Genomic DNA, 13273 nt, shown 5'->3' on the forward strand with positions numbered 1-13273 from the left:
GCGCTATTGCGAATATAATTGGGATACAGTCAGATTGATGTCGAGAAAAGTACGAATCGCGCTAAGAGGCTCATCAGCCACCACCAACAAGCGGCTGGAGCTATCTGTAGCTACCAGGGCCCAGTTTCAGCTGCTCAAGGCTCAAGGAGTAGTGGAGTTTCCCGAGACTACCTTAGGTTAACCTAGGTAATTTCCAGAATGTGACTAGTTAGCATGTACATACAGCTAATTACGAGACACATTTTGCTTTTTGCTCAATGGACCCTCAACCATAGGCGCAATTATTGTTTTTCGGGGCCGAGATCCTAGACAGCTGAACAATATTGTAATAAGCCATTGACTGCTAGTCAGGACACAATTTCTTTGTTCAACCCTTAAACCCTGCAAGCCCACTATCGTCTCTTGAACAACGCGTAATACAGACGGACTCAAGTGATACCGGCAAATCTCGCAGGATTTAGACCGGTTTTGTTTCTTTTTACACTCCATGCATGGCCTCGGGGCTTTCAAATGGCTATCTTTATGGCCACATTGTCTTACAGCCCCAAGTCTAGAACATGGTCTCTAATAATTTGCCTTGGCCAATGTCCATTTTCAGTCTTTTCGGTTCGCAAGCGGTGCGCAGCCATCGACCGTCCAGTAACCTTAGCGACCTGGAGAGATAGGTGAAGAGATGTTGACAAAACAATGGCGATGATGATCAATGACTGCAACAGAAGACTTCTTTGCATGCAATTACAACTCACTTCTCAATTTGTGCCACTTGTCAAGTATTTATATTTTGTGATTATACTCAAACAATCAATCAATAATCCAAACTACAAGCATTCATCAACTCCAACATCTCTTTGCTTCTTTCTATCATTCCTTGACTCACTTACACAAACGTTTCATTCTGCGAAATGTCCGATTCAGAGCCAGAGTCTCGGGAATCTACCCAGCCTCTCAATGACAGAGCTGACAGTCCCTACGCCCCATCCCCGCCAAACTTGAGGGAGTCAGACTCTGAGATGGACGATGATGCATCCTTTCCAGAGAACGAAGATCGAGAAGAAAGCGAGGCCCTTCAGACCAACGCAAATCAAGAAGATGTCATCATTCCCGTCAATCTTCCCCCCGCCGGAATCATTCCAGTCAATACCACCAGCCCTGGTCGTATTGCGAGCCCCGCAACCTCGCCACCCATAGAGGCCATGCTCGCAAATGTCAACACTTCCCTCGAAAACATCAATGGTCTACTCAAAGGTGTTTTGGAGATGGTCATCACGCAAAACATGCAAACTGGTATGATGATGCACGAGATCCTCCAAGCGCACTTGCATCAGATGCCGGATGAGGTCTTGGACACCAGGGGTAAGATCAGAATCAAGTTGGGCAACGGGAATTTCAATAAGTTTCAAAAAGACACGGAATGCGACTTCGCCATGAGGAGGTTACGTTTTGCAGGATCCCCTTGGAATATGGTGACAGATATCCGGGCTGTTGGAGACAACACCCTGTTGTTGACTGTCGTCGACGAGGTCTGGGAGGATAAGATTCGTCTCGAGGTTGGCAGGTTCGGCTCTATCCTTGAACTTGACCCGGGTTTCATGGTCAAGAGTAAGCGGTACTGTGTCGAGATCGTAGGGTATTATGCTTCTCGGCACAACCAGGATCCAAGATCGCAAAAGGGAACTTGGTCTCAATGGAATGGAGTTACCATTACAGATGTGTTCAGACGATGCAATGCACTCGTACTGTCCATGGAGTCCCGAAAGGATGCAGAGAAGCTCTGGAAGGGCAGTGGTGTGATAGTGGACGGGTCTCCTCGTTTGCGAAAGGTTACGTAAGTATTCATCCTGGTCCGAAGCCATCTTTACCTGACACTTCTCAGGCCGGTCGATCTGCGTGCATACGATCTCTGGTGCAACAGGTGCAACAAGCCTTCGCATCTACAGAATGAGTGCAACAATCCAGTACAGTGCGGTAAGTGTAGGGCAAGCCACCTTACAAGCGAGTGCAAAAAAGAATCCGGGCCCTATGAATGTGTCAACTGTCCCGAGCTACATCGTTCCACCTCAACAGAATGTAAGAACTCCGAAGTTGTGAAGATGTTGAGGCTGTGCGCAAAGTGGCGAAAGGCTGGCCCCTCATGGGCCAGGGATGTTCAACAGCCTCAGCTACCCGACGAGCTCCTCTTGAACAAATTGCGAGCCTACAGAAACACGCCAGCCGGACGAGCATTTTTGGATGCTTATAAGCCGGATCCGGAACCTAGGCAGTTTGTATGCCATCAAGCATCAGCCAACGCCGGAGCCACCACTGTCACTCAGCCTGCTACCAAGCCCACCACGAACGCGACAAAGCGCAAGCGGGATTGGGATAGCCGTAATGTAACGAAAGAGGACCCTCCCAGTTTCTTGAAATATTCTCAACAGAATCAGCGCAAGTTGGACGAGGCGAACGGCGGACATGGATCGGGCAGACGCGGACGCGGACGCCCTCGGGGAGGGTCTGAGAGAAACAATGCTTCCAAGAGACGTAGGGGGAACTAGGCAATTATGGAGACCTATTCTTTTGATGGTGGGGTGGATGTCTCGGGGCGATTGAGGGGCACCTGTACGGTGTTGTTTCGTATTTGATCTCCTTGTAACTCTTATTTTGTACTCCTGGGCTTTTTAGTTTGACGTATTTATCTATCGTTTGCTTCACCAAGAACGGTCCCCAATGAAGCTCGTGTGTTATTTGCAGCCATATCGTTGCTGTCCTCTGCGTGACTTTTCCCAAAGCCATTATGTCTCATGTTTAAGCCGACTTCAACAAATGGTTGCAGTCGAACGGTATCTGAGATATGACTTTCCATACCATCACCTCCAGCCATGCTACTCTGTCCAAGCTGTTAATCGAAACTGAGGCAAATTAGCACTTTGCTGCGCTGTAGCAACTGCTTGCCTGGGATTACAGAGGGTCTGATTGGCTGCAAAGCTAATTCAGAGGGAGTTACAGAGGTGTGCCGGCACGAAGAGTTGCGATTATTCCGTTTCAAATAAAGACCGAATTTCCTCCCCCGAGAGGGTAAACGGCGAAGGTGTAAGGGGTGACAGGGAATTATCTCAGATCCAATTGTGCGGGACGGATACGCTAGACAAGGTCAGGTAGCTAACAATACTCCTTTGACACGAGAAACTGACATTCTTTCACTAACTAACTATTATACACTAATATTACATACATATTGATGTCTCGATAGGCATTAAGTGTAACGCCGGCGGACAGTTACCGTAGACTGGACTGAAGAACAAGAGCTAGAGCTGCCGCTTCTCTTACGCTTCAGCGGTTCCACCCAACCATTCTCCCTCCATTCACTGAGTAGCTCTTCCTTGTCTTGGTCTGTAAGCCCGGTAACCCTGCTGAAGTCAACCCCCTTGGTAGGCCACCAGCCTTCGCCACCACGCGAATAGATCTGCTCCCGCTGCGTCCGAGAACGAATAAATTCATTTCTTTCCTCGCCATACAGGTCTCTTTCGGGAGGCAAGTCGGCCATCATTATCACATCAAGTCGTTCAGACAACAGTCTATCATTAGTCCCAGAGTAGTCCCACATGACGTATGCGCACTCCAGAAGCCGGGATGTATGTGTAGTAAGTCCATAATCGTCGAAGTCACGGTGGCGGTAAGCGAGCTTCCAACTGCGACATGGCTCCGACTCCAGATTATCAAATTCTCCATCCTGTGACCCCTGAAGAAAACCTATGGAATCGCCGAGCTCTCCGACCTGCATGTCCGAGTCGTATAGCATTTTCACAATTGCGTTTAATGGATAAGTCAAGTCTCTGAAGACCTGTGAGACTCGATCCACGTCCAATCGCAAACGGGGATTTGAGGGCGGTTTCAGTAGCTTCGATCTGGTCTCGTAGTCCTTTGCTTGTTTCACCTTTGAGTGGAAACAAAGACCTCGGGTGAACTATGGCAGAGATATGTCAGACAACGAGCGTATCACACAAACACCATGCGTTTCATTGAGAAGGTGTGAAGCGCAAAATACAAAAAGGAAAGGAGTGACGAACCAGCTGATCGTGTTCGAGACGACCCTGAGAAAGACTCCAATGTCTAATCTTCCAGCCAGCATATCCGACATCATTGTCAGCAATGTAACGAAAGGCTATGCAGTTGGTACGGTTAACTTGGCTCCTACGAAGGCTCCATAAGTGTACTTGCCAGTCACGATATTACTTTCAAGAAAGCGGTATACACTCTGCAACTGCTGATTGACCCACGGCGAGAAACAGGAGGAAAGCACTTCTGCAGGATATCTACCATGCCAGTCTTCATGTGGCATCAAATATTCTTCCTGGTTGAATAGCCAGCCTCCGCTAGGCCATACCTCAGTACAAAAGGTATCGCAGATTGCTTGAAAAAGGTAGAAGGATCTATCCAGGCGAAATCTCTCCTCAGTCGTGAGTGGACCTTTTTTTACGAAAGAGACCAAACTCATTCAATTTGGCAACGGACTCTTCAGCCATTGCCTGACGTAAAAGCGAAACTGCCTCGTAGTCTTGGATTAAGGAGACATATTCAGACCACGAGAGTTTGTTTAGCAACAAGGGAGGGCTGGCAAGGGCTGCTTCTGAGACCTCGTCCTGGTAGTAGCTCACATTAGGCGGACTGTTACCTTCATAACCGTTAGTTGGGTAGAACCGGGCGATTATCTCTTTCAGAGTTTGAAAGTCTCCAGGCCCTAATCGGTTGATCTCGACTAATAGCAATGCATACGGTAAAACTTTCTCGGGAATCTGCGTAGTAATGATAGCCTGGGCAACGCAGCGAGGGTATTCTTTGAATGCATTGTAAAAGATGCGATGACTCGAGATGGCTCGACCAAGCTGCCCAAGTGAATCTAAGTGCCCGAGAATATATCCGACAACGTGTAGGGGGACAAATAAGAGTGGTGAAGACGAATTGGAGGCCATAATGGCCAGCTAAGAGTCGGGAACGAATGAACAAATTGCTGATAGAAACAGAGAAATTCAGAGGCACTGCGGAGGCTTTTACGCATTATTTTGTTCAAGTTACCTAGCTACATGTAAATTACCCAAGGTATTCATCAAGAGCCAACCTGGGGCTCTGTTTTGGTGCTATTTCGGCCAGTGCGCCCCTGTTGTTGTTGTTTTCCAGCTCAGGGGGCGCTTTTCGTTCCCAGGGGCAACTGCGCCCGCAATTTAGTTATCTCGGGGGCGTCCAAAAACAACACAGGCGTCATCTACAGGGGGACGCGCCTAATCACAGCGGTCCACTGCGGCTGAAATTTATGGTCTGATCAAAGGTCTGGCCGAGCTAGAGACTCCGCGGGGATTACCAACTGCCAGTCAATCGGCTCCGCATATTTTTGACCTGTCATCTTTTCCAATAGATTCTGAACAAGCGGAAGTCGACCCCGACCCCGACCAAAGTTCCCAAGCGTAAGCGGGTATCGTGCCGTGTTAAACACTGATTTTGTTGAGAGGGATGTGTCTGTATTGATTGTGCCTAGCTAAGGCCTTTTCTTGGACCGGGTGGTCCAGCGGTTATACGAGGTATGCACCTCATGGACCTTCAAGAGATGTGTCCTTTCAGTAAAATGTTTTCTTTTTCATAAGCCACTGTAAGCTTTGCGTTATGCAATGGAAGGGTTATACATTTATGAAACCTGATATTCAGAAACACATAAGAAGGTACTAATGCGTTTCTTCCATTCAATATAAGGTACCTATCTATTTAAAACCGATTAGTCAACCAAGATTAGTTGTGGTGTGAATAAGAACATCACCGCCAAAAGTAAGAGAGCAAAGCTTGTAATTCCGCTGTGCGCATTTCATAGATTTACTCAACGGTCTATAATATTGCTACTGCGTTCCCTGGACTGGCAACACCGCCCGGCACCTTAAGCGGCACACTCGTCAAGAAGAATACCCAGCGTTTTCTCTCTCTGCATTTCTCTGCCAGCTCCTCCAAGTCAAAGAGCTCACCAATTGGCATTCCCCATCCTGCCAGAGCCCATTGATGTATACTAATATCAGGATGATTATACGCTCCTGTCGCAGGGCCTCTTTCGAAGCCAGCCGCATCCGAAGCAATAGCTGCGAAACCGCTATCCCAAAGCCATTTAAGGGACTCTTTCGTGGCTTCAAGCCCCAAAAGACCTCCAGGCTGGCGGTTGGGAAAGCTCTGCTGCTCTTGGCGGGAGAGCGCGTTGTAGTGTGCAGTGAAACCGACGCGAATGAAGAGGATATCGCCTTGGTGGAATTCGATGTTCTCTTCAGCGATAATAGCATGGATGTGAGACATTTCTACAGCGTTGGTTTGGAATGGGGAGAGTGAGATGTTGTTGCGTTGGGACCAGGAGTACCAGTCTATGAGAACGCCACGGCCGATGATGCCGCCGTTGTTGGCATAAGCTGTGAGCAGACTATGAGACAGAGACTAGAATAGATTGATGCTCGTAGGCTTACCATCGATCCCAAGAGACTGTGATCCTGGAACGAATTCCTCCTGTTTGTGGCCCATGTAGAACTGCCCAGTCCTTTGGTACCCTTTCTAACAGTCAGCGCTGTCAATTCACAGAGCATTCGTACTAACCATAGTGCCTGAAACCATCCCACTGTGTACTGCTCTGCGTATTCAGCGTGATGACGTCGTCATTCATCGTCATGGGAGCTTTGTTGAGTATATGGTGCTCGAGAGCTTGTCTCCCAAAAGGGGGATGTGAAATCTTGTCAAGTGGCCAGTCCAAAGATATTCGGATGCCTTCTCTTATCTCACTGGCTGCAGCGCGAACGGTCTCTGGTGTCAGCAAGTTGAGCCTACCGAGTTGATCGTCCGGCCCCCACAGACCCCATGCGTTGCCTGGAGGACCATTCTTGTCCAAAGGCAAGTCATCGAACGTAGGGAGCTTCATCGGGGTCATACTGATCTGCGAGAGGATGTCGATTCACAATATTTGGCCGACGGATATTGCTGGAGCCTTGTATAACAGGCTAGAAGTTCGCCGACGTGACTCAGATACAATCAAAAACTAGCCCCGCCACGGGAGACCAAAAACACCAAAAAGCATGAGCAGGGCATCGGCTGGAAGATAATTTACCCAAGTTATCGTAGTGATGCCAATCAGTGAGTTGATGCTGATCATCTACCCCAGCTTCCCCGCGTCCATCCCTTTCCGGGGTATGCCAAGACCTAAATTGCAGAGGGCAGCCAGACGCCATGCGGGGATAATGCAGTGGTGGATGAATGTTTGGATCAGATAACGGAAATAATCCGCAGAATTTTATGTCGCGTGCCAGATCCTCGGGTCGTGCATGGCCGAGGATGAGGATCTGTTTGCTCGCATTTAAGACGGGAACGATCCCTGTATTCAGTGGTCTTGTGTCAAACAGTCATCATGCGCAATCCATTGGCAGTAAGGGCTTCGTCGCTTGAGGGTCAAGACATTCCTCGCGAGATCTATGGCTTCCGGCCTTATCTCCTTGCCATCTCGGCATCATGGGCTTGTAAGTATTTGCAGTATTTTCCCCATCTCTATCGCCAACACTAACATTGTAAGCTGCTATGTACGGGTACGACAGCGCTTTCATTGGAGGTACTCTCAGTCTACCCTCCTTTCAGCGAACTTACGGTCTAGACACAGCCAGTGCCTCTGCGAAAGCAAATCTGTCGTCCAATATTGTATCAACCTTCCAAGGCGGTGCTTTCTTTGGATGTGCATCAAGTTTCCTTGTTGCTGAACGCTTTGGACGTCGCCCAACCCTTATTCTCGCAGCTATAATTTTCTCCATCGGCGCGGCCCTTCAGATGATTGGCCGACTCGACTGTCTATATATAGGTCGCGCACTTACAGGCTGGGGCGTTGGGTCCAGTGCAATGATCCTCCCAATCTATGTCTCTGAATGCTCACCTGCCCTGATCCGTGGACGACTGGTCGGGACATTCGAAGTCATGCTTCAGGCTGCATTGGTCTGTGGATTCTGGGTCAACTACGGTGTTAATAAGAACATCAGTCCAGAAGGTAATATGCAATGGCACGTTCCTGTCGCTGTTCAGTTTGTGCCAGCTGGCCTGTTGGTCATCTTCATGATACCCATGATTGAGTCACCTCGATGGTTGGTCTCCAAAGGCAAACTTGAAGACGCCAGGAAGAATCTCAGCTGGGTTCGCAACCTACCTCAAGATCATGCCTACATTAACCGAGAGATGTCTATGATTGAGGTGGCCATTGAACATGAGATGTCATCGACAGGACAGAGAGGTAATTGGCGCCAGATATTCTCAGAGCTATTCCAGCCTGGAGTTCGAGGTAGGATAGTCTTGTCTTGCGGACTTGTGTCCTTCCAAAACTTCACAGGGTGAGTCATGAAGCTCATTATAGGAGGCACAGCTAATAAGAGCAGTATCAATGCCATAAACTACTACTCCCCGACCATCTTCAAGTCCATCGGATTCACTGGTACCTCTGTTGGCCTGCTCGCCACCGGCATTTTCGGCATCGTGAAGATGGCTGCGACCATGCTCTATGCTGCGTTCCTGGTCGACAAGCTAGGACGAAGACCGCTGCTACTGATAGGTGGCGTCGGCTCTGGTATCGCAATGTTCTACCTGGCCGGCTACTCCAAGGTGTCAGGCTCGTTTGAACACATTCCACCGATGGATTCGGGAGCGAAAACTGCCGTGGCGATGGTATACATATATGCTTTGTTTTATGGTATGAGTTGGAATGGAATCCCATGGCTCTTCACGTCCGAGATCATCCCAAACAGAGTCCGTACTCTTGGAATGGCGTTCTGTATCTGTGTTCAGTGGGTGACTCAGTTCATTGTGGTCTACAGCTTGCCGCACATGGTGATTGGGTAAGTCAGGATCTTGACCTAGTATCGGTATAAGCTAACTGCTTAGTATCACCTATGGAACCTTCCTCTTCTTCGGTGCTTGCACTGTTCTCGCAATCATCTTTGCGTGGCTGTTTATCCCAGAGACAAAGGGCGTACAGCTGGAGGACATGGATCTGCTCTTCAGACTTGACGTGCCCATTCTCGCGTCTCGGGCGAGGGATAACTATTTACAGGGTATCGCTGCGAGGGCCTTAGAAGAGCAAGATGAGGGGAAAATGAAGGCAACTGAGATTGAACATGTTTGAACAGTGGACTTGGGCGCTAATTGTAACAGCTTCACATCGAAGGATTATCTGCTAGGCTTAGGAATAGCGTATAAGACCAGTGACCGGAAATAGGGAACATAATAGTAAGCGCGACTAAGGGGCTCTAGAATAGATCTATATACTCAGATAGTTCCCTGGCCCCAGAAGACACCACGCCCGTTGGTTCCAACATAGACCAATCCCGCCTCATTTCCACTTCCAGCCAGCTTAGCACTGTCCGCAGCACCAAAGCCCATGGAACCCTGGAGATCCGTCCAATTCTTGCCAAGATCAGAGCTGCCATAAAGCTTGCGGCCCGCAGACCCTGTTCCGAAAGCGTACACATTCCAGTTGCTTCCCGAGCCCTTACCGAGAGCAATCTGCTCAGTCTTGCTAAGACCGCTAATCTTGGAGAATGCGCTGCCGTAGTCTGTGCTGCGGAAGATACCAGCGTCTGTAGAGACCCAGACCTCGCCCGCCTTGGTAGGATGAGCGGCTATGTCTTTGACAGAGTTTGCTCCGTCGAGAGATCCACCAGTGGAGAAGCTGGATGCTGTGTTGTTGGAGACGTAGAACTTAGACCCTGATGCACCGTAGAAGTAGTCATTGTCTTGCTTATCGCTAGCAACGAGAGCGCCGTTCGGAAGACTGGAGACAGAAGCGAAGCTGCCTTCGTTCTGAGACCTCAAGACACCTCGGTTCTCGGGAGACCAAACAATTGTATCTCCATTCGCAGAGTAGGAGATGGAACCTCCCTTGGGACCTTGCTCAGCCGCGCCATGAAGCTTCCACGACTTACCGCCGTCGGATGATAGCGCAACTTGGGGGTTGCTGTCGCTATTTCCAGCTCGGACAACACTGCCAACCTTCTTGCCAGCGTAGTCAGCACTAGTAGATGTCGTGAACATTGGGTTGTCCCAGGCTGAGAGTGGAGATTTGCTAAGAACGCTCTTGGACGCAAAGGTGAAACCGCTGTCATCGCCGACGGCCGCAAGAAGCTCACTTCCTCCGGGTGCAGACTTGACGTCGAGAACTGCGGTCTCCTCGATACCGTCGGCAAGAGACTCAATAGTGATGTTGTGAACGGTGTCCCACTTGGTGAGATCATGGCCACCGTAGAGTGTCAGGCCAGTGCCGTACAACCAGTGGTTGCTGTCAAAGGGATCAATAGCCAGAGCTTCAACCATCCAACCCAGCTTCTTGGTGTCAACGGAAATGAAGTTCTTGTAGATCCAAGGTGCCTTTGGTGTAGAGATGCTGTAGTGAAGATCGAGGTTGCCCTGGGCGTTGTAGTTCCAGAGCGTAGACCAGGTCTTGCCAGAGTCAGTTGATCGGAAGAATTGGGCATCGGGATACCAAGAGTTGAGTGAGGCAACGACAAGAGTACCCGGTTTCTGGCGGTCGAGGGCAAGACCACCAAAGCCGAAGTAGATATCTCCAGGTGGAGTGATGTCCTTCCAAGTGTTGGCGGCAACATCGTAGCGGTAAACGGCACCAGCAGTACCATCATAAGGTCCACCACCATTGCTGTAAGAAAGGTACAAGGCCTTCTCCTTTGGTGAGAACTGACCTTTGTGGGGAAGATACTTCACAGGCTGGCCGTCCACGGGCTTCCACGTCTTACCCGCATCAGTGGTGACATACAAAGAAGCAGTCCTTGTATCAGCAACGCCGACAAAGATGCGCGACGTAGCTCCATTGACAAGAGATGAGGTAGAGTCAAATGTGACAAAGGACAAACCCTGAATGTCACTGTTGTATCCAGAGCTATCACTCGGATCAGCAATGTAAGTGCCGACGTTGGTGAACGATGTGACTTTGGAGAAGCTCTTGCCACCATCCGTACTCTTCCAGAGGCCGTTGCCGCTCCGGGCTCCGAAGTAGATGATGTTGGAGTTCTTGGGGTCAACGGCGAGACGCTCGCCCATACCGCGGCCGGGCATGTTACCGCCTACCTTGAAGGGGAGCTCGGTGAAGGACCAAGTGGCGCCTTTGTCATTGCTGATACCGATAGCTCCCTTGTTGGGATCCCTATAACAGCATTAGACTTCCGACCAACATGGGAAAGTTTGCTTGAGGTGAGTTACCATGAGTTTGTGTACAATCCAGCAGCAGTGAGAACCTTGTTAGGGTTACTTGGATCAAGGGCCAAAGCATCGATACCCCAACGGCTCCTACGAAAGTATCAGTACGTTCTACTAATTGCTGATTCTCAACATACCATGTGGCATCAACACCAGTGCTATCAGTCAGCGGCGTCCAAGAGTCATCCGAATTGAGACGGTAAAGTCCACCGATATCAGTTCTCGCATATGCAACGCCCTTGGCAGTAGGATGAAACTCAATGCCAGGAACGAAGCCGCCTCCACCGCCAAAACGGACATTCTGCCATTTAAGAGCAGCTTGCGCAACGCTTGCCGAAGCAGCGAGAAGAGAGAGCAATTTCATGGTGAATTCCAGCAAATAACGAATGACACTGTATTCAAAGAAGGTCTGAGCATCATTTTTGGCGAATTATAGGCCTACTTTATATAAGCGCTTTGAGGTGACGTGATAGTCTGGTTCCGTTGTCCTTTGCAGTTTTTCGGATACGAAGCCTCCGTGACGAAACAGGATGACGCAGGGGTACAAGGCTCACCAAGCCCCGAACATGCTCAAAATTGAATGGATTGCGAGGGGTTTTTTTATTCATCAGTGTATTTAATCTACGGCACTTGGAGATTTTCCACCTACCAGATGAGGGTTGTGCCTCACAGGAATGATTGGTGGTGGCATGTTCAGACGAGATTGCCAGTCTCGGGCCGCTATATACCGCCGTTTGTCCAAGTGAGGCAATGTTTGGTTTCGTGCCGCATCCGGGCTCAGGTTACGCCATTTACTTTCGGAGTCTCGGCACGAGTTGCAGTGGCTCACGTGTACGTAATCGATGTGCCAAAGGATAGTGGATGGATCGCAGGGTCAGAAAATTCGTTGTCCGCTGAGGTTACGGTATTTTATTTTTCATGGACATGACTTTCCAGATCCAGTTGATGTTATGTACAATTTGGCCCCAATAAGAAACAGAAATATAAGGCTGCAATTACTAGAGGTATCATTATCCTGTATTTTTAAATACTATAATGCTACTCTAAAGCTTAGGGTAGTCAAGATTAATTTGAAGTTTGTGACTGCTTGTCTTTCAATCCTTATATCATATTAGAATCCTATTCAAGGTTAATCATCCTCTTTTTTCTTTTAGCTGTGGCCTACTCGTACACAAATAGTTACGAAACGCCGTTTGTGATGTCCTCAGAAAATGAATCGCTCATTTATTCACTCATCTCTTCCCCGCGTTGAGGACTTTACAACCACGAGATATCTTCTTCTTAGTATTAGACCCAGCCTTTGCCGAGGCCATTTTGAACAGGCCCAACTACCATTAATCAAGACCACAGATGCAAAAGTCGCGACAAGTCAAATCATGTTTCATATCACAAGGAAGAGAAGGACCCTGAACCCGAGGTTGGCTGACAAGCTGCATGCATACCCCACACTTTGATCCTGCATCTCAGCATCAAGATGCCATTCTTGATCCTCGGCTTCCCCACTTCTTGGTTGGCCAGGCTTTGCGGGATACATCTCAAAACCTGGGGTAAGCATCCTTTCTGGGGTTCGCTGAACTCTGTTTGAATACCATTAACCAATGTTCGTGGCTCTGAGGTACAATTCGCAGAGAAGGCCCGATACGTACATGAAATGGGGTCGTGTGACTTGTGAACATCACAATTTGGACTGCGACGTTGTGGAGGCATTCAATTTGTCCCTTGTTCGAAGAAATACTGATGAAGGGGCTCAAGAGAAGAATAAAGATCGTCCCCATCATCAACACACTATATAGTACTGGACTCGCTTGGCTTAGAAATGAATTAATCAAGTTCTGCCCGTTGCTATACAGCTCAACCATGTCCAGCAAAAGTCTGGCGCTTAACACGTGATAAGAAAAGAACAACACTATACTGCACTTCTGACAAGCGAGACTACGCAGCCATGTGAATTCCGCATAGCCGATCAAGCGTAGGAATCCAAGCTATGCGAACTAGACAAGAAGAGGAAGGAGAATTATACACTGGATAACACTATAAGTATCTT

General features: G+C 48.9%; 4 protein-coding genes across 4 annotated transcripts; 2 read left to right on the forward strand and 2 right to left on the reverse strand.

Annotated features, from left to right (window-relative positions):
* Positions 1–902: 902 nt before the first annotated feature.
* On the forward strand, positions 903–2534 carry J7337_007691 (uncharacterized protein; the record flags this gene model as incomplete). The annotated part of the gene is made up of 2 exons (XM_044825326.1): positions 903–1825; positions 1874–2534. 2 exons carry the CDS (start codon positions 903–905, stop codon positions 2532–2534), a joined length of 1584 nt encoding a protein of 527 aa, XP_044680983.1.
* Positions 2535–5850: 3316 nt separating this feature from the next.
* J7337_007692 (uncharacterized protein) lies at positions 5851–6922 on the reverse strand (the record flags this gene model as incomplete). Its single annotated transcript, XM_044825327.1, has 3 exons — positions 5851–6413; positions 6468–6548; positions 6595–6922. 3 exons carry the CDS (start codon positions 6920–6922, stop codon positions 5851–5853), a joined length of 972 nt encoding a protein of 323 aa, XP_044680984.1.
* Positions 6923–7396: 474 nt separating this feature from the next.
* On the forward strand, positions 7397–9145 carry J7337_007693 (uncharacterized protein; the record flags this gene model as incomplete). The annotated part of the gene is made up of 4 exons (XM_044825328.1): positions 7397–7505; positions 7559–8357; positions 8403–8858; positions 8905–9145. 4 exons carry the CDS (start codon positions 7397–7399, stop codon positions 9143–9145), a joined length of 1605 nt encoding a protein of 534 aa, XP_044680985.1.
* A 143-nt stretch (positions 9146–9288) lies between these two features.
* Positions 9289–11593, reverse strand: CEL74A (Xyloglucanase; the record flags this gene model as incomplete). The annotated part of the gene is made up of 3 exons (XM_044825329.1): positions 9289–11176; positions 11233–11319; positions 11367–11593. The coding sequence occupies 3 exons, from the start codon at positions 11591–11593 to the stop codon at positions 9289–9291; spliced, it is 2202 nt and encodes a 733-aa protein (XP_044680986.1).
* Between the last annotated feature and the right edge of the window lie 1680 nt (positions 11594–13273).

The sequence above is a fragment of the Fusarium musae genome, chromosome 5 (genome assembly GCF_019915245.1).
Source record: "Fusarium musae strain F31 chromosome 5, whole genome shotgun sequence".
In the NCBI taxonomy this organism is placed as follows: domain Eukaryota; kingdom Fungi; phylum Ascomycota; class Sordariomycetes; order Hypocreales; family Nectriaceae; genus Fusarium; species Fusarium musae.